Source organism: Geotrypetes seraphini, chromosome 3 (genome assembly GCF_902459505.1).
Source record: "Geotrypetes seraphini chromosome 3, aGeoSer1.1, whole genome shotgun sequence".
In the NCBI taxonomy this organism is placed as follows: domain Eukaryota; kingdom Metazoa; phylum Chordata; class Amphibia; order Gymnophiona; family Dermophiidae; genus Geotrypetes; species Geotrypetes seraphini.
Genome location: NC_047086.1, coordinates 289651177 through 289672803, shown reverse-complemented (window position 1 = coordinate 289672803; position 21627 = coordinate 289651177). Strand labels below are relative to the sequence as shown.

Below are 21627 nucleotides of genomic sequence, written 5' to 3'. Positions count from 1 at the left end.
ATTAGTTATTCTAGCCCAAAACCAGTAATTGTTGACTGAAAATTTAAAATGCACAAAACAGTTGTTCAATTTTATAAATGTTAAGAATTAAAATGATCTTTAAATTCAATTTCTTCATAGTAAAGTGACAAGCTGAATGCAGGCAAAGAAAATTTACTGTATATGAACCAAAGGCCTGCTTGTGATATATACAAGCTTCAAAATAGCCAGTAAATTTTAATAGCTAACTTGTTTATAAATATTCTGTATTTTACTAGGAAATGTGACTTTCTATAGTTTACTTATGGATTTTTTTTTTGCCATTTATGGTTTGTTGTTCTTTGCTTTAATTATAAGCTATGAGAATACAATATGTACTTCAATTGATAACTATAAAATATTTGTCACAGTGCAACAGGATAGTATCAGGACAGCATTTAATGTAATGTCAGTGATATTTCAATTTTCTACAGTAAATACTTGGTCTGGTATATGTGCACTGAACAAATTAAGCTGTTTAATTTATTATGGATTAGACAGTGACTACAAAAAATATGATCTGAATGCCTACTGAAACTGCTTTTGTAATGACATGACCTTATTGTATTGACTACACAAAGTTCTGGCATGGTTATCATATTATTTTACCACAAAGTTTCAAGAAGATTGAATTCCAAATTGCACTTCATTTTGCCTTTTTTGATAAGTAAATGTCTTTATTTGTTTTCCTATTGCAATGCAAAATCAGGTTGACTTTTAAGCATAAATAAATTTGCAAGACAATTGAATTTGTGTGGTCAATTATTCTTGCATCTCAGTGCTACTCTCTCTACACCAACAAATTCAACCATTTCTGGGGACTATATCCAAGACAGAGCTACATGGTTTCAGGAATTGTGTGAACCAACTACATCATCTTAATCTGTGCTCATTCAAAAGCACTCCCTGTGGAGTCTTAATGCTTACATTTAAAATGGGTGATTAAAGAAATAATGCTACTGGCTAATGGCCACTCCAATCTGTGTAAATATTACCATATGAATACACAATTGACAATAGTTATCCTTATAGTTTTCCTGGGGATACAATATAGGAAAAAAAACATGTTATATGTACACAATAACAGAATTACTATGGTTGCAGGTTGGCTAAAGGTATTAAGTTAAAACTGCTATGGTTGCTGGCTGGTTAGGGGCATTATGGCTACCCTTAAAACAGATTATTTTGATACTGTTTCATGCTATTTTAGCACAGATCCCATTTTATGCAATGAGACCTAGGGGTCCTTTTATCAAGCTGCGGTAGGGGTTTAATGTGCGTAATACCGCGCGTTAAACCGCCTGCTGTGCTAGTCGCTAACGCCTCCATTGACGAGGCGCTAGTTTTTTGGCTTGCCGCAGTGGTTAGCACGTGATGAAATGTTCGACGCGCTAACCCTGCTAGCGCACCTTGATAAAATAACATGTAGCCCATATCTTCCCTTCTAAATATAACAAAAGATGAAAGACAATGAAGAAAGTACATTATTTGTTACTGTATATATACAAGACTGTGAAGCAAAACTAGGTCCATCATTTCTCAAAAGTAGCATTGAGATAACACTCATACTCATCTTCAACAATGGGAAAAATAATCTTAAGACCTTGATTATATAAAGTCCGTCTGAAGTTAGTCACCAATATTGGCGTCTAACTTAGGCTCCCTTTTATCAAGCTGCGTTAAGGTTTTTTATTACTAGCCTTTGCATTAAAAGCTCGGATGCTCATAGAATTCTTATGAGCATCAGAGCTTTTACCCCAGCATCCGGCAATAAAAAACCCTAATGCGGCTTGGTAAAAGGGGGCCTTAATTGATCAATTGGCTCTATCAGTGCCAATTCTGGCACTCAACAACTTGCAATCGGCTTTAATTGGACTTAATTGAAAGTTAAGCACCTAACTTGAAAAACTAATTTAAGAACCTCACGCGTCACATAGATAGGATTTTAGATAATGCTGGGGAGGAGCCAGCTGTCCTGGTATATAAAAAGTAAGCCCAAAGCACCTATACAAAAGTGGGCATAGTTAGGGACAGAAACTGAGGACTCATAAATGTTACGATGATGAGTGCTGCCTAAGAACGCTTAGATGACACTAAGCGTGATTCTATAATGGGTGCTTATGTTTTATAGAATTGGTGTCGATATCAACACCTAACTTTAGGTGGACTTTATGGAATCAGGGCCTAATTTCCTAACCACAGAAAAAGCCTCTCCCCCCCCACCCCCACCCCATGCTCTTAAATCTGATTCCAGTCATATATTACCTCAAAAGTGAGCAACTCAATATAGCGCTTTGTCTCTATAGCACAATCATCACTACTGACCATGCTAGGAAGACTTTTATGCCCGTAAGGGGACCGCCTGCCCTGATGCAGAATGTGAAACATAGCTACAGTATGTTGGCAGTATGTTACATCGAGGAGTGCTAGGGAGGTAAAATTCCTAGATGTCATAAATGACTGCTTCTTGGAGCAACTGGTACGGGAACCGACAAGAGGGGGTGTTATTTTAGATTTGGTCTTTAGTAGAATGCAAGGCATAGTACAGGAGTTAACTTTGTTGGGTCCGCTGGGAAACAGTGATCATAACGTGATCAAATTTGAGCTGATACCTTGAGTAACATCGCAAAAAAAACATCTACTGTAGAGGCGTTTAATTTTCAAAAGGGCGACTATGATAAAATAAGGAAAATGGCTAAAAAGAAGCTAAAAGGATCAGTTGCTAAAAGGGCGACTATGATAAAATAAGGAAAATGGCTAAAAAGAAGCTAAAAGGAAAGAGAGATGCCAGACCATGGGGAAGGAAAGGAGATACCAGGGTATGGGGGGTGGAGGGAAGGGAATGAGACAGAGATGTCAGACTATCGGGAAAGGAAGGAGAGGAGATGGCAGAGTATGGAATTGGAGGAGGAGGGAGAGATGGAAGGAAAGGAGAGGAGAGAGATGCCAGGGCATGGATGGAAGGAAAGAGACTGAGATGCCAGACCATTAGGAATGAAGGGAGGGAAATGACAGAAAGGAGATGCCAGAGCATGGAGGGAGAGGGAAAGATGGAAGGAGAAGAAAGGAGATAGATCTCAGGGCACGGGGGAGGGAAGCAGATACCAGACCATGTGAGTCGGAGTGGGAAGTTGGGAAGCAATGGAGAAGAGAGATGCTAGAGCATGGGGGAATGGAGTGGAAACAGAAAGAGAAAAATGGAAGAGACAGAGAAAGAGGCTGAACGCTGGATGGAATGGAGAGTGAAGAGAAGATGAGGAAACCAGAGATGACAAAAGGTAGAAAAAAACATATTTTTTGTTTTGTTTTTTTTTAGAATAAAAGAATGTTGTAGCTATACTGATAAATATGTATAAATAGAAAATGGAAATAAGGTAATATTTTTATTGGACAAATTTTAATACTTTTTTTAAGTTTCAAGTTTAATAGTTTCTTTGATTTGTTCGCATAATCCAATTTCAATGCAATTTACATCAGTTAGAAATCAAATAAAATAACATCCACATACATGACATACACTGCTAATTGACAATAGAATATTAGGAGGGGAGGTAGCTTAATTACAATAATAAAAAAAATAAAACCAGAAATAAAATCGGGTATAGGTTTAGGACACATGGGTTGGGAAACAAATACCCACATATTTCTATGACCTAACCTAAAGTATAATAAGACTGATCTATTAAAAAGCATCTTTAAATAGCCAACTCTTTAGGAGACTTTTAAATTTGTTTAATAGTTTTTCTTCTCTTAGATTAAGTGGGAGTAAGTTCCAGATTTGGGGAGCTGAAACAGAAAAAATCATGTCTCTCCTAGAGTATATAACTTTTAAAGAAGGAACTTTTAGTAGGGCTTTGTCTTCTGATCTTAAAGATTTTAAGGGGGTGTATGGTATTAAATATCTTTCTAAGAATGCCGGGGCTTTATTTGTGAGTATATTATGAATAAGTAGTGCTATTTTATAAGTAATTCTATGGTTTACTGGTAGCCAGTGTTTTTCCTTTAAAAGTGGTGTTACGTGATCAAATTTTTTCTTTTTCATAATTATTTTTATTGCGGTATTTTGAATGATCTGGATTCTGCGTATTTCTTTTAAAGAGGATCCTTTGTATAGGGCATTGCAATAATCGATTTTTTATATTACCAGTGAGTGTATTAAAATATTTAAAGCTGATTCGTCGAGGAAAACTGATAATGATCTGATCATTCTCAGCCTATAAAAACAAGCTCTTACTAGTGCACTAATTTGTTCATGGAAGCTCAATTTTTGATCTAGCATAACTCCCAGAATTTTTACTTTTGTAACTTCTTTGAGGATGGTTGTATTCATAATGATATAAGTTCCTAGTTCCAGCCTCTCTCTACATGGGGAAAGTATGATTTCTGATTTGGATGTATTAAGTGCTAGCCTATTGTCCTGTAGCCATCGAGTAATTTTTGAGAGTTTAACATTGATTTCCGTGATGTCCTCAGGTAGTGACGAATCAAGGAGGGTAGGCATGGGGAGGTTACTAAAAATATTTTTTATTTAGGGGGTGGGGTGTTAAAAATGATTGACCCCGGATGTCACATACCGTAGATACGCCATTGCCTAGGAGACAATTAAGAAAAAGGGCAGGATCTTAGAAACCTTAGGCCCTCTTTTACTAAGCAGTGGTAGAAGTTTCTACCTCAGTCCAGGGTGCTAAATGCTCCAACTCTGCTCCAAAGCTCATAGAATTTTATCAGTGTTGGAGCAGTGTCAGAGCATTTCATCCTCCGGGTTACAAAGGGAGAGTTAGTTTGGAGATATTTATGTCTAGGTATGATGTCAAATACAATATTTGTGAACTTTGAAATATATTAAATACACTATAGTTTGTGTTATGAAAAAAAATATATACTGTATATACTTGAATATAAACCGAGATTTTGGGGCCAAAATATTGGCCCAAAAATGGAGGTCTCTATTTATATTTGAGCCACCACTCAACTAATGGCGCAGCTGTCCTCCATTCAACTTTTGATGAACACCAAGGCTCTAATCTTCAATAGAGTGAACCCTCCCCCCCTTGCTGTCCCCGCTGAATATATGCCCTCCATGATGAATCTTGAAGCCGCTATCCTATGTGCACATAAGCCACCGCCACCCTCCTTCATGCACGCCCCACTCCCCATCGTGCTTACTATTAGCACTGGAAATCTGCTGCCGCCATCACTATTGTATTCTGATCCAGTGCGGAGCTTTAAGCCTGCCAGCTCTCGCCTCCTCCAAGATTCTCAGAGAAGGCAGGAGCAGGCAGGATTTGAGAATGCACAGAAGCTCAAAGCCCTGCACCAGATCAGAATACCGTGTTGATGGTGGCAACAAGTTTCCAGTGCTAATTGTAAGCGCGATGTTGGGGAGATGGGCATGCATGGAGGAGGGTGGCAGTAGTGGGGGTTGTGTGCACAGAGGATAGCAGCTTCGAGGTTCATCACAGTGTGCATCACGCCAGAGAAGAGCAAAAACTTTGGTTTTGAAGAGTGCTATGAAGGTGAGGGGAAGGGAAGGAGATGGCCCGACAAGGGGAAGAGGTTGAGTGGCGCTTCAGGCTTATTGTATGGAGAAAGGGGGGACAATGACAGATGCAGGTTGGAAGTCGGAGTGAGAGGAGAATAGATGCTGAATGGAAGTGGATAGAGGGGGAGCAGACGCTGGATGGAAGTGGAGAGGAGAGAGATGCGAGCAGACGCTGGAAGGAAGTGGGGAGGAGAGGGGAGTAGTGGCTGGAAGGAAGTTGGGAGGACAGAGAGATGGGAGCAGACACTGAATGGGAGAGAGGGGGAGCAGATGCTGGTTGGAAGTGGGGATGAGAGAGAGGGGAGCAGACACTGGAAGGAAGTGGAGAGGAGAGAGCGAGAGCACTTACTGGATGAAAGGAGGGGATAAAGATAAAAGGGCACATGCTGGATTGGGGGAAGAGGCTAGAGTTAGTGAGATACTAGAAGAAGTAAGGGAAAGAGGTGGCAAGCTGTAGGTAGACACAATGAAAAAAGGGAAATTGAGGACTAGATAGTAAGAAAGAATTTAATCTAGACTGAGGCAGAAAATAAATTGAGAAGGAAGACCAGGGAAGAAAATGGAAGGGAGAGGAGAGAGAAAAATGCTAGACTATGGGGGGAGGGGGGGAAGGCAGATACCAGATCTGAGGGGAGGAAAGGAGGTGAGTGATGCTAAAAACTATCTGGAGAGACAGATACCAGACTATGGGGGGAGTAGAGGGAAGAAGATGGATACCAGACCAATGGGGGGGGGGGGTAGGGAGAGACAGTTTCTGGTAGAGGCATAGAAAGAGAGCAGATGCCATATGGAAGAGGCAGAGAGAGGACAGACAGTGGATGGAAAGAAGACAATGACTACAACATGTGGAAAGCAGAAAACAGACAACAAAGATAGAAAAATATTTCTATTTATTTTATTTATTTATTTTTGCTTTAGGATAAAGTAGTATGTAGCTGTGTTGATAAGCATATAAATAGAAAATGGAAATAAGGTGATCCTTTTTATTGAACTAATTTTAATACATGGAAAGGGATATCAGATCTTGTTGCATATTCTCTTAATTAAGAACAAAAAGAAATTAAACGATTACAGATTATACAAAACACATCTATCAAACTTATTTGTAAAGCTAAAAAATTTGACCATGTAACACCTCTTCTTAAAGAAGCTCATTGGCTTCCTGTTGCCCATAGAATATTGTACAAAATCGGTCTTCTAACTTTCAAATCTCTTCTCTTTAAAACTCCGGCTTTCATTCACAAATTATTAATCCCCTACTCTACCAACAGAACATTAAGATCTGCAGATCAACATCTATTAGCCATTCCGTCTCTAAAAATTATAAATACACGCCGTCAGTTTATGTTCTCTGTCATTGCTCCCCAAACCTGGAACTCTTTCCCCATCCATCTAAGGGAAGAAACTAATGTCGATAAATTTAAAAGTAAATTGAAAACTTTTCTTTTTAATGATGCATTCTTAAATTAATCACAACTTATCCTTATTTTTTTTTATTATCTCTTATCCATTACCCTACCCTCCCTTATGTACTCTCCCTTCATGTCCTTCTATACTTTTATTATAATGTAAATTCCCCCCATAAATTCCTTATGTTTCCAGTATTGTTGCATTTGTCTTAAGTCAAGATTGTTTTATTTATTGTTGTAAAATTTTTAACAAATTAATTTTATTAATATGTACATCGCTTTGAATTCAGATAAAGCGATTAATCAAATCTTTTATTAAACTTGAAACATAAGAGTTGCCATACTGGGACAGACTGAAGGCCTATCAAGCCCAGTATCCTGTTTCCAGCAGTGGCCAATCCTCCTCTCCTCTTTCTAGTCATCCATCCTGTTTTCTGCTTTCCTCATTTTCTAGTTATTCGCTTCCTTCCTTCCATCTTTTCTAATTATCTTGGACGATCCCCAAAAAATGCAACAGATTTTATGCTGCTTAGCCTAGAAAAAAGCAGTAGATATGCTCAAGTTTTTGTAGACTGGCTCACCAGGATCACCCAAATTTCTAATCTCGGTTTATATGCGAGTCATCCTTTTTTTCCTCCTTTTTTTTTTGGGGGGGGGAGAAGGTCGCCTCAGTTTATATTTGGATCGGTTTATATTCGAGCATATACGGTATGTATGCTGGTACATCTATCTGTGTACTTACACATTAATAAAAAAAATATTTGTATGTTTAGAGGACCCTTTTGCTAAAGCTTAGCATGTGCTAATGGACATCAGCATGCACTAAATACTGTTTGGCTATAAGCCATGTGCACACTACTCTGGTCCCCACATTTACAGTATGTGCTTGTTATGTGCATTAACCCCAAATTCTGTATAAGGGCCCCGATTCACTAAAGTCAGCGATCATTTAGCGGCGATCGCTGCTAACCGACCCGATTCACAAAATGGCCCACCATGTGTTTTTCCCCTCAATCGCCTATTTTCCGATCCAGCTATGCAAATTTGTAAAACCCCATGCAAAATAGCCAAGCGATTGATTCACTAACATTTGCTTGGCTATTTTGCATCAGGTTTTAAAATCCTAAAACTTGACTGCTGTAGACCTGTTGGTAACTGTGTTACTGACAGGTCTGTTGCTTACAAATGGAAGCTGCAGAATAATATGTTAGGTGCATTTATGCCCAGTTACGCAAGTATTCTATAAAGGAAAGCAGGTGCCTACTTTCCTTTATAGAACAGACTTCTAATATGCACAATGTTATAACATTGCCCTCTTAAGGAGTAATTTTATAAGTAGCTGACTAGTTTTAGGCTGCAAGAATGCACATAGATGGGCACTTATGCTTACAAATAACCTCTTATTAACTACTAATCAGCTAAAAGTGCATGCCTTGCTTTTATGGTGTGTACTTTTTCTGTAAGTATACATATGAGTGGAGTTTGTATATATGCATACATTATAAAATTCCATTATTTATATGCATTCATTTTTACCATCTAGATGCAGGCATTTACGCCAGCCCCTCAAATTGAGGTATGCTTTTGGCCTTTTGCACTAGAAATTTATAAAGAAATATAGGCAGGTTTTTACTGTCTTAAACTAGGTGCCTTAAAACTATTCCTTTAAAATATGTATGCTCCAGTGGTGAGATAGATGCATCTCCTGTTCTACCGCCATAACTAATTATTAATACAAGTTAAACACTTGAAGAGAAATAATAAAGTTCCTCCAGAATTGAATGACACAGTGAAATCTAAAAAAAAATCAGTCTCATGCCATTTTAAAAGAATTAATGCAGTGAATGGTGCATGTTGGATATACAATAGAGAGAATTAATATATTCAGTGGTACAAGTCGAATGGACAGTAGTTTGTGTTAGGAATAAAAACAGTGCAATATATTTTTTTATTTAAGCATTAATTGCTGCTGGCATTGCATTTCATATTTGTTCTTTTATTTTGACTCATGATACTATCAGGATCAGCTTTTCCAGTGTTTGCTTGATGTGTTTTCTTCCCTCCCCCAATAGGATGGAAAAAGATAGTATTCAGCAAAGCCTCAGCAATGATGCAAGAGTTTTGGCCTTTCAGGCCCAGCAGCGAGAACAGGAGCTGACACAGAAGATGCAGCAAATGGAAGCCCAGCAGGACAAAACTGGTAGGTGGTAGGGAAAGATTTGAGCCTGGGCACTCGCTCACAGGCCAGGCCCACGCCTTACTGTGAAATGACATCAGGAACACCTGTAACCTTTGGCTGGCCGAAGGGAGCAGATGCTAACAACACCGGAGATTCCGAATTACATATTAGTTAGCATTTAAAAGAGAAAATGGAAAGTATTGCCCACTGTCTGTTGATTTCAAAGTGCTGCTCTCACATCTGTTGGACCATCTGGATTATGAGTTTATTTACCTGTGTTCAAGAAACGTAAAGCTGAGAGAGACCACAACAAAGTAGAAAAACAAAGGGTTTCTTTTTGGCTGCATTTTCAAGCACACATGTTATATAAAGAAAATAGCACCAGAAGCTCTGCGGGAAAGGCTCTAAGCTTATAGTTAAAGTCTCCTGAATAGCACTGAATAGTTCCCACAGTACACACATTATAGCTACTCTAAAAGCCTAATGAGTTTGTTTCAGCATCCAAAATGGAGAAAAGCTTCAGCCATTAATCGGTTCTTAATTCGCCATCGCAGCTGGATGTAATTCACTGACTCCAAATTGATATGTTCCTTTATTTAATCTTTGCTGCCCCAGTTTTTTAAATCATTTTGAACATTTCTTTTAATTCTAGAGAAGGATGCTTAAGTCATTCCATATTTCAGGTTTTGACAGCCACTGCTGAAATTTGCTAATAATGAGGCAATGACCACAGCTGACAGCTTGGCCAAAGCTTGCCATGTTTCATCACATTGGCTCTGTAATGCAGTCTCATTTGGCCTATAAGTCCTTTCATGTAATCTGTAAGCAAAGTGGACTTTCAAAATATGCCATTTTATTTGCTCACAGTGAAAACAGACAGGCTCTTCTGCTGTGATGGCTTGTTACATAGGCTGCATTAAACAAAATGAGAATTTTAGTTTAATTTCACTCTCTCAACTTTGGACTGTATCAGTGATATGAACAGCAGCTGAAATAAACACAGGGAAGGCCATTTTGAAAAACATTTCTGTGATTTACATACAGAAATGGACTGTTAAAAAAAATTGCCCACTCTGTATGCAGGTAAATGTATATGCACAAACCCTAAATAACTAGGAGGAACTGGAGAATACAAATTCAATCCACACTCCAGTTAAAGTGCTGAGTTTAAAACCTTACAGTAAGGGAAACTATAAGACTTTAAACTAAACACTTTAACTAGAGTGTGGATTGTATTTGTAAATGTATATGTACATCAGGGATCTCAAAGTCCCTCCTTGAGGGCCGCAATCCAGTTGGGTTTTCAGGATTTCCCCAATGAATATGTATTGCAAGCAGTGCATACACATAGATCTCATGCATATTCATTGGGGAAATTCTGAAAACCCGACTGGATTGCGGCCCTCAAGGAGGGACTTTGAGACCCCTGCTGTACATAGTATCATTTTTTGATTCACACATTTATGTGATGGGTGTCATTGGGGGCAAGATTGGTCAGTGTTTGGAACTACATATGTACATTTGAATTTTCAAGAGTATGGATGTATTTAGTTAGAAAATTATTAAATAAATTAGCAGAAATAAATGTGTGTTGGTTCTTTTCCTGTGATCATTTTTATACTTGCAAGTATGCATGTACTTTGGAAATCCTGAAATGTCTGCTGTGTGAAAAGTATGTATGCATTGTACACCAGTGCAGACAGTTTTTTATTTAATAGCTTTTTTATACCAAAAAAATGGTTTTACATTGTTACATAGTGGTTAAGTTTTAAAAGAGGCGTCTACTTTTAGGCACCAATAATGCATCTGTTTGTTACCTATTTGATAAGGAAAAGTAGGAGCCTGCTTTTCTTTATAGAAGATTAATATAATAGGTAATAAAACATGGCTATATTTTAGACCTGATTACTTACACTGTGTCTAGATTGTTAAAAAATACATGTTCATATACAGCACATTTTTTGATAAATTGTGGATATGGGAATCTATAGTGAAAAATGTGCAGAACATGTGCCATATTTTACTAGACCAGAGCTACAAAGTTTTCCCCCACATCTTAAAACTCTGAAAAACCTATAGGAAATAAACCTGGTTATCTCAAAATACAGATACAGTACACATACAAATGCTGAATGGTCTGGAAATGTGGCAAAGATGCAGAACCCGGGTGTGGTTCTAGGTCAGTAGCCACCTGGACAATTCTTACTCATCAATTGCCACCTGGAAAATTACCACTTAACCAGTTTCCACCCACCCATGATAGATAATTACCCTCAATAACATTTACCTGAGCAAACATACAGTACATTCAACACACTTTATAGTCATGTTTCTTTTATGGAAAACACAAAGGAGGAAAAAGAAAAATCAAGGTGTGCATCATAATTTTCATCAAGTCCACATTATGTGAGGAAAGTATTTCAAATAACACAAATATCAGAAAAAGAAAAGCTAGGATATTTAAATCCAATATATTTTCTGTTACATCCCTTCCAGATTCCATACTCTAAGTGTTCAATCCCTTCCCTCAATCCAGGAATTGTAGAAATCCAAACACTTTTCTGAGCACGTGCTCCTCCTACCTTAGAGAGAGAGTTAGAGCTTCCAACAGTTTTCAGTTTCTGCAAGCAATCCATTTCATTTATGATGCCCTGAAAGAGTATAAATTGGACTCTCAGCCTTCTAGGTCTCAGTGTTCGGTCATGGACCGTTCTAATGTGCTTTTCTCCTTTTATCCATCCCACTCGCAACTTATCGATCTGATGACAAAGCAACGGGATACCCCAGATAGCTCTTTTTGACTCTCTAAAACTATGACTAAGCTTTATTCACTAGCTCCTGATGTTCAGCAGTTTTGAGCAACCCAAGGTGGATTCCGCCGTAGCGCAGGTTACCTGGTGAATGGCCCTCCCTAGTGATGGGGGTGTAATGCTTAAAGACTCCCAGGATCGCAACAAGCACATTATCATGAAAAAGCTTTCTGAGGTGGCTTCTTCAGTTATCAAGGCTGTGGCACGTGCTTGTCACTCGAGATTGTGCCGTGTACCCTCTGTGAAGGAGGATGCCTGTCCCCACCTGGTGATTGAAAGTATGGATTATGTAGAAGAAGCCTTTTATGATGTCATCAGAGTTCTCAGTAACTTCTCAGCTTATGTGGTGTCGGCATGCTGGACTCTTTGGATCTGCCCTTGGGCTGGGGACTCTGCTTCCAAGGCCACTTTAAGCTTTTTTTGGGAAAGATCTGGATGACCTCATGGCTGGTATTGCTGATCGCCGCCCTAGGTCTTTCCCTGTGAATGTCTCACTGGACTTCAGGAGGAAACTGTGGTACTTTTTGTTCCTTCTGCAGGTCTCGTCAGGGATCCTTGGGCTCTTACACCCAATGATATTCTCAGGGATACTGTCCCTGTTACAACACTCTCAATTCAAGACATCCTTAGGTGTCCAGATCACATTCTGCTGCTGCCTCTAAAAAGCACCAATGACGCTAGAGGTCAGGCGGAGCTCCCTTATATTGGGGACCGACTTTCTCAGTTTTACTAGGAATGGACTTGCATATCCTTGGATCAATGGGTGCTGGACATCATTCGGGAGAGGCACCAGTTGCACTTCTTTTGCCTGACTCTGGAATTGTTTCTGGACTTTCAATCAGGTCGTCTGGAAAAGTTGTCAATGGTCCTCGCTATCCTGCCGCGTCTCTTGGACATCCAAGCGTTAGAGCCCGTTCCGGAAAAAAAATCGGGTTTAAGCAGATACTCCTTATACTTCATCATGTCCATGTACGACTCGAAAGACTGGAGACACATTTTGGACCTCAAGTCAGTCAATTACTTTTTGCGTATTCCTCATTTCTGAACAGAAATCGTGCGCTCGGTCATAGCTGCTGTCTCTCCCGGGGTGCTTCTGGCGTCCTTGGATCTCACAGAGGCTTACCTCCATATTCCAATCTACAAAGAGCATTGCAGGTGTCTGCGTTTCCATGTTCTGCAACAACATTTCCAGTTTGCACCTCTGTTTTGTGGGTTCATGACAGTGCCCCACACTTTCACCAAGGTGATGTTAGTTGTAGTGGCCTTTCTCCATAGACAGGGTGTCTAGGTCCATCCTTACTTGGATGACTCCGTCTCGGCAGGAATGCGAGCAAGTGGTGGAGATGATGGTGTCTCTTCCTCGACGCTTGGGTGGGATTGTCAACTTGAAGATGAGCTAGTTGATGCCTTCACAAACCATGAAGTATCTGAGCTTTCTCTTTGACACCCTGCAGGGTTGTATGTTTCTTCCCAAGCTACGCAGACAAAATCTTCAGAAGCAAATCAGAATGAATTACCCACCAGTCTGCAGTCATGCACTACCTATCTTTTGGGGGGGAAAAAAAAAATTAAAGACTTTTTTTTCTGCTATTTTGTATTACCGTATTTTCACGCAAATAACACGCACCCGTATAAAACGCGCACACGTGTATAGCGCGCAGAAATCACGATGATAAGCACAAAAACTTTGGTATAACGCGCTCACGATTATACCGCGCATGCTGCCCGACTCTCCGTTCACCCCCCTGACTTCCGTGCACTGCCCCGCCTCTCCGTGCGCTGTCCCGACTCTCCGTTCACCCCCCTGACTTCCGTGCACTGCCCCGCCTCTCCGTGCGCTGTCCCGACTCTCCGTTCACCCCCCCCTGACTTCCGTGCACTGCCCCGCCTCTCCGTGCGCTGTCCCGACTCTCCGTTCACCCCCCCTGACTTCCGTGCACTGCCCCGCCTCTCCGTGCGCTGTCCCGACTCTCCGTTCACCCCCCCTGACTTCCGTGCACTGCCCTGACTTTCCGTGCGCTGTCCCGACTCTCCGTTCACCCCCCCTGACTTCCGTGCACTGCCCCGCCTCTCCGTGCGCTGTCCCCGACTCTCCGTTCACCCCCCCCTGACTTCCGTGCACTGCCCCGCCTCTCCGTGCGCTGTCCCGACTCTCCGTTCACCCCCCCCTGCCTTCCATGCACTGCCCTGACTTTCCGTGCGCTGTCCCGACTCTCCCTTCACCCCCCCCTGACTTCCGTGCACTGCCCTGACTTTCCGTGCGCTGTCCCGACTCTCCGTTCACCCCCCTGACTTCCGTGCACTGCCCCGCCTCTCCGTGCGCTGTCCCGACTCTCCGTTCACCCCCCCCCCCCCGATGTCCGATTCATCTCCCCCCCCCCCCCCGGCAGGACCATTCGCACCCCCACCCCGAAGGACCGCCGACTCCCCGACAATATCGGGCCAGGAGGGAGCCCAAACCCTCCTGGCCAGGGCGACCCCCTACCCCCACCCCGCACTACATTACGGGCAGGAGGGATCCCAGGCCCTCCTGCCCTCGACGCAAACCCCCCTCCCCCCCAACGACCGCCCCCCCCAAGAACCTCCGACCGCCCCCCCAGCCGACCCGCGACCCCCCTGGCGACCCCCACGACGCCCCCACCCCCCTTCCCCGTACCTTTGGTAGTTGGGCCAGAAGGGAGCCCAAACCCTCCTGGCCACGGCGACCCCCTAACCCCACCCCGCACTACATTACGGGCAGGAGGGATCCCAGGCCCTCCTGCCCTCGACGCAAACCCCCCTCCCCCCCAACGACCGCCCCCCCCAAGAACCTCCGACCGCCCCCCCAGCCGACCCGCGACCCCCCTGGCGACCCCCACGACCCCCCCACCCCCCTTCCCCGTACCTTTGGTAGTTGGCCGGACAGACGGGAGCCAAACCCGCCTGTCCGGCAGGCAGCCAACGAAGGAATGAGGCCGGATTGGCCCATCCGTCCTAAAGCTCCGCCTACTGGTGGGGCCTAAGGCGCGTGGGCCAATCAGAATAGGCCCTGGAGCCTTAGGTCCCACCTGGGGGCGCGGCCTGAGGCACATGGGCCCAACCCGACCATGTGCCTCAGGCCGCGCCCCCAGGTGGGACCTAAGGCTCCAGGGCCTATTCTGATTGGCCCACGCGCCTTAGGCCCCACCAGTAGGCGGAGCTTTAGGACGGATGGGCCAATCCGGCCTCATTCCTTCGTTGGCTGCCTGCCGGACAGGCGGGTTGGCTCCGTCTGTCCGGCCAACTTCCAAAGGTACGGGGAAGGGGGGTGGGGGGGGTCGTGGGGGTCGGCCAGGGGGGGCGCGGGGCGGCTGGGGGGGCGGTCGGAGGTTCTTGGGGGGGGGACGGTCGTTGGGGGGGAGGGGGGTTTGCGTCGAGGGCAGGAGGGCCTGGGATCCCTCCTGCCCGTAATGTAGTGCGGGGTGGGGTTAGGGGGTCGCCGTGGCCAGGAGGGTTTGGGCTCCCTTCTGGCCCGATATTGTCGGGAAGTCGGCGGTCCTTCGGGGTGGGGGTGCGAGTGGTCCTGCCGGGGGGGGGGGATGTATCGGACGTCGGGGAGTCGGCCGGGCAAGAGGGCTTGGGCTCCCTCTTGCTCCGATCGTGGATGCGGGTGCGGGTGGGAGCGCGTGCGAGTGGTCGTTCGGGGGGGGGGTGCGAGTGGTCCTGCTGGGGGGGTGAATCGGGCGTCGGGCGGGGTGGGAACTATGTTTTAAAACTTTCGTATACCGCGCTCACGCATATAACGCGCGAGGGGTATGCGCGGTAGGTAAAAACGCGTATAACGCGCGCGTTATATGCGTGAAAATACGGTAGTTTTTTTTAAATAGTATAATTCATACAATTTTAAAAAAAGTAATATACTGTGCAAAGTCTTAATGTAAACCATATCGAGCCTTCTTTTTCAGGAATGATGCGGTATATAAAATGAAGGATTAGTGCTAAAAGAAAGTTCAGTTACAGCTGGCAGGGGTCGAAGTCTTCATGCCAGCCAAGAGATTTACTTGGAAACGATTATGTAAATTGTAGCAAATATCTTGTACTATAACCCCATGTCTACCCATTGTAGGTAATGGTGATTTTATTCCAGGTATGCATCAAGCCTCTTTTCGGGGCTGGACCTACAAGAGCTTAAAGTACATAGCTCATGTAGTATCACAACAAGGGAAATTGCTCTAAAAGTGGAATATGACTTATCTAAAAGTGCTCTAAAAGTGGAATATGACTTATCACCCGGAGATTGGTTTTCTTACTTGCAACTTAGTTATTATGTGCCATCCTTGTCTGCACAAGCTTTGGCAGAGGAAGAGAAACTACCTGAAGCCTTATGTTTAACAGCACAGATTCAAATACCATTGAGGTTTCACCACAAATTTTTGCAAAAACTCAACGGGGAGTTAAACTGTACTGTGTTGGCTTACAGATGGACTCAAGACTTAAAAGTTTCTGTCACAGAAGAGATGCTCAAAATAGGTCTGTGGTGAGGTGGGGCACTCCCTTCACAGGCCATAGAAAAAGAGAGAAATTATAAGTTTATACTATGAGCCTATTTTGCTCTGAGTAGAGCATTTCAAGAACATTTATGCCTGACAGACCAATGTATCAAATGTGCAATGTTGCACACTACTTTGGGTCATATGTTTTGGGAGTGTCCGCAGATTTTCTCATTTTGGATAACTGTGTTCTCTCATATAGCCAGGATTTGGAATTGTACCTGGCGTTTACATCCCAGTCTCGTGTTTACACTAAACGTGCAGTGCATTTGGCCCATCCAGCTAGTAAGGCATTTATTAAATGTATTGTATTGATGGGCAGGAAAAGCATATTGCAATGCTGGTTAATTCCAAATCTGCCTTCGCTATCTCACTGGTGAGCTTTGATGATACTACTGGCTTTTTTATATCAAACTATTGTAAACTTAGACTCCCAGAGAGGAATGTTTTATTGTCAATGCTGGTTACCATTTTATAATACCCTGACATCAAAAGTTTGTAGTGGAGTTTTGAACTAACCATTATTGTGGACTAGAAAGTTGTGTTGTGAAGCAACAATGTGAAGTGGCATGTCTTCTGGAGGAGGGAAGGATGGGGTAGGTGGGTTTGGATTGAGGAAAATATACTGGTCTGTTCATTTGTTAGCATGTTGTTGATGTTTAACGATGAAAGTCGTATTGTAGAATGTAGTTAATAGCAGGGACACATTCAGGCCATGTATACAAAAAGTGCTGACATAACGTAAACTATATGAAAAATCATAATCAAACGGAGAAAAATAAACCTCAATTGTGGGAGGTTGGGACTACACAAGTACCCAGCCCTCAACACATCATCACGGGTTTATAAAAAAACTCTGCATACATATATATAAGTAATTAAATCACTCGTTTCCATTCATACAAAGTCTTATTTTTTCAAAAGCTTTTTTAGAATTTTCGTGTCAAACACTGAAGACCAGAATCCCAAACTTAACTAAATTAATAGCGAGGGCTACAGCTCAGTTTCACTTATGTAAGTAGTTTCTGGAGGCATGGAGCACAAAATCACAATTAAGGAAAGAATACACTCATCTGAAGGTGTGAAATTTCAAAAGAGGCTTTCAACTCCTAATCCCGACAGAAAAGACTTTCTGTTTCGCCTGGAAAGGGCTACTTCAGGGGATATATGCCATCTTCAAATGTCTCCTTGCTTCTTACAATCCAATGGTAGTGAAGCCGGCTCCTCTCAAAATGGTGCTGGGACTGTGAGACGCGCCCGGTTCAAATAAAAACAAAACGAACCGGGCGTCATGACGTCATCACAAAACGTGATGCGTGATAGGCTAAACAACGGCATATAACAAAACCACCAAATGATCACAAAATGAAAAGTTGAATGATAATGCTCAATTTCAGAAAAAAGGTTGCCATTCATAAACTGTATTTAGACCCAACGGTTCCAAAGTCTGTAATCGATTGATCCACTGTTGCTCCTTCTGCCACAACACTCTTCTGATGTCTCCTCTTCTCTGGGTGAAAGGCAATTTCTCGATTACCCAACATTTCAAATTGGGGGGGCTTCAGGCCGCATGGGTGCAGTTAGTGATTCCGAGGACAGAGAGGAAATAGGCTATCTCTTTGAACTTAGGTCATAGTGTATTGTGTTTATTGATGGGTTTTTGGATATGCTAAGTCAGGAGCGTGAGGGAGAAGGGCTATGAGGAACTGTGTGATAGCCTTTTACAGGATGACTGTAGCTAGTCTGTATGATTGTAGTAGTACAGTTTCAAGAACTAAGCACAATATTCTAGGTAAGGCTTTATTCCTTTTGTTTTTACTGGTTATAATTTTTTCTTTACACTTTAATGTCTTTTTGGCATTTTGTCAAACTCTTTTATTATCTTGATGATATCACATATTATTACCTGAAGGTCTTTCTCTAGTTGATGGAGATCATTTTCTTACCCTGCCCTCAAAAGTATACATCCTAAAGACATAGCTCTGCACTTTTTCTTAACTGAATATGTTGTAAAATTTTAGACCAAAATTCACTCTTATTGGCATAGGTACATAAGTATTACCCTACTGGGACAGATCAAAGATCTTTCAAATGCATTATCCTGTTTCCAACTATGTCTAGTCCAGGTAACAAATATCTGGTGATCCCAAAAGAGTCCTATGGGAAATTGTTTATTCCTAGGATAAGCAGTGGGAAATCTAAGTCCACTTAATAATGTTTTATGGACTTTTCTTTTAGGAATTAATCCAAAGCTTTTTTTAAACCCCGCTATCTTTTACCACATTTTTTGACAAGAAATTCCAGAGCTTAATTATGTATGAAATGAAGGAATATTTTCTCTCATTTGTTCTAAGTGTGCTACCTAATATAAACTTCATTTCATTCTCCCTAATTTTTGTACATGTGAAAACAGCAAATAAGTGATTTATGTCTAACCATTCCACTCCACTCATGATTTTCAAGATCTTTATCATATCACCCCATCTCTTCTCTATGATAAAGAGCCCCAAGTCTTTAGCTTTTCCTCATAGGGGAATGTGAAAGAGTGGGTAGTACAAGGCAGGGGTTCCTTAAGGACATTCCCCCATTGAGGCCATGCAGCACCTGCAGCACCCCATTAAATGGCTGGCAGGGATGCCAAAGCCCTAGCAGCCAAAGAAATTTGGTGCCCAAGCAGCTCCCCTCCACCTTGTACTGCTGCTGTAATGTTGAAGTTGGTGATGCGCCTTCAGTGGCCGATGTTGGGACTTCTCACCCATGCTCACTGATATCCAGCAGCATTTAAGTGGTTAGTGCTACTAAATAACACTAACTGCTAAACTGAAAGCCAGCTTTGATGTGGGTAGTCCGGGGGCAGAGTCGACACTTATGTGATTAAGTGCCAATATTCAAGGCACAGAGGCTTTATACTGGTCTATTGGTCTGATTCATAGGGTCATTGTTATTATTTCAGAGGTTAATCTGCTGACATTTAAATGGCTGTCCATAATTTATGAACATATTGTATACTGAGGAAAGGGTAGATTAAGTTTTTTAAAAAGGCAGAAAAATCCTAAAAATTATGGAAATTTAAGTTGAATGAAAGGTAAAGGATAGAATTAGATGGGGAAAAAAATTAATCTGCTGTCTCAATGTTCAGATAATATGATAGGAGCTATTTTAAGGAAGGTCATTTTTATAGCAAAGCTAGAAATGAAAATTTGTTTCTAAATGTATCTCTGTTATATCTGTTTTCAGTAGGTGAGCTGGACTCACTGTTGACATCCCAGAATACATTTATAGCCAAATTAAAAGAAGAATGCCAGACACTGGCAAGAAAACTGGAGCAGATTACTGGTAAAAACAGGTAGGTCACATTATTAATTCTGGTACAGAGATTCTTTTAACCCTAAGCTTATTACATTTTGAAAGGATGCATAATTTGTTAGTATGCATTCAGTTTGTTAGCGTGTCTTAAACAAATTAGTGCATGCCAAGGAAAATTTAGATTGTGATCCCACTAGGGATAAAGGACCTGCATGTAATAATAAATGTAAACCACTTTGGTTGTATCATAGAAAGGCAATACAGTAAAACCTTGGTTTGCGAGCATAATTCATTTTGAAACCATACTTGTAATCCAAAACACTCGTATATCAAAACAAATTTCCCCATAAGAAATAATGGAAACTCAGACGATTCATTCCACAATCCAAAAGCTTTAATACAAAACACTGTATGTACTTGTATTGCAAGACCTCGCTCATTTAGAACAGTCATTACACTCCCACAGCGTCAGAGAGAGAGAACCATCAGCTCAGTTGTGATGATGTGACGCATGTATACTGTATGTACTTGTATTGCAAGACATTGCTTGTTTATCAAGTTAAAATTTAATAAAATGTTTTGCTTGTCTTGCAAAACACTTGAATACCAAGTTACAGTGGTACCTCGGTTTACGAGTGCACCGGTTTGCGAGTGTTTTGCAAGACGAGCAAAACATTTGCAAAATCGGTGCCTCGGAAACGTGAACTCGCAGGCCTTGAGCATGCTCAGATGCTCAAGGCCCAGCAGACGAGGCGGCCGATCTTCAAGAGTATCCAGATGAGGGTATGAAGCGGCGGGGGGGTGCCCAATTGTGTCGGGTGGTATGTCGAATCGTGTCAGGGGGGTGCCCAATCGTGTCGGGGGGGTTGGATCGTGTCAGGGGGGTGCCCAATCGTGTCGGGGGGTCGGATCGTGTCGGGGGGTGCCCAATCGTGTCGGGAGGGTCGGATCGTGGCGGGGGGTGTGCCGGTTCGAGGCAGGGGGGGTGCCGGATCGCAAGGGGGGGTGCCTGATCGCAGGGGGGGGCCTTCGAGGGGAGCAATGCCGGTTCTCGGGGGGTGGAACGCATCAAAGCAAGTTTCCATTATTTCCTATGGGGAAACTCGCTTTGATAAACGAGCATTTTGGATTACGAGCATGCTCCTGGAACGGATTGTACTCGTAATCCAAGGTACTACTGTACTTGCAATCCAGTGTTTTACTGTATATCAAATCCATGACTCTTTATCTTCAACACTTATCTATAAATTAACACGTTAAAGTTGACTAGCATGCATTAAAAGTTGTTTCATGCATTTTTTTCATTAAAACAAATACATGTAACATTGAAAAAAAATCTGAAAATCACAGAATAAAAGCTTAAATAAACAAAAAAGCAAATTGAAAAATTTGCTCTGTGCATATTCATAATATTTTGTTTCACTTTAGAAAGTTAGAATAGGTTATTCTTTCTGTTAAATCATCCAATTAATGTGTTTTGTCCTTGTATTGTTGTAATATTATGTATGTCTTTTTTGTAAACCACCTAGGTTTAGGCAGTGTTTAAATTTTAAAATAAGTACATTTAGGAAGGTTATCCAAGTCAAAACATCACCAATGGACATCCATCTCATATGTATTGTATGTAAAATACAAGTGAGATGAACATCCATGTACTGGAAACATCCAGCAGGAAATTTCAGTTTACAAACAAAAATTTCCAAATTATGAACAGAGGAAAATGAGATACGTTCCTCTGTGTGGCAGCATAGGAATGCCAATCTTATAAAATGGCCCCAAAAGCAAAAGAATAGGGAAATTTACCGTATTTTCACGTAGATAACACGCACCCGTGTAAAACGCACACACGGATATA

General features: G+C 42.0%; 1 protein-coding gene across 1 annotated transcript in view; it reads left to right on the top strand.

Moving 5' to 3' along the window:
• SDCCAG8 (SHH signaling and ciliogenesis regulator SDCCAG8) overlaps nt 1-21627 on the top strand; it is a 462443-nt gene that overhangs the window by 304585 nt on the left and 136231 nt on the right. The window contains exons 14-15 of the mRNA XM_033937699.1: nt 9042-9169; nt 19704-19812. Coding sequence (XP_033793590.1) covers nt 9042-9169; nt 19704-19812 — 237 coding nt within the window. The remainder of the gene's footprint in view (nt 1-9041; nt 9170-19703; nt 19813-21627) is intronic.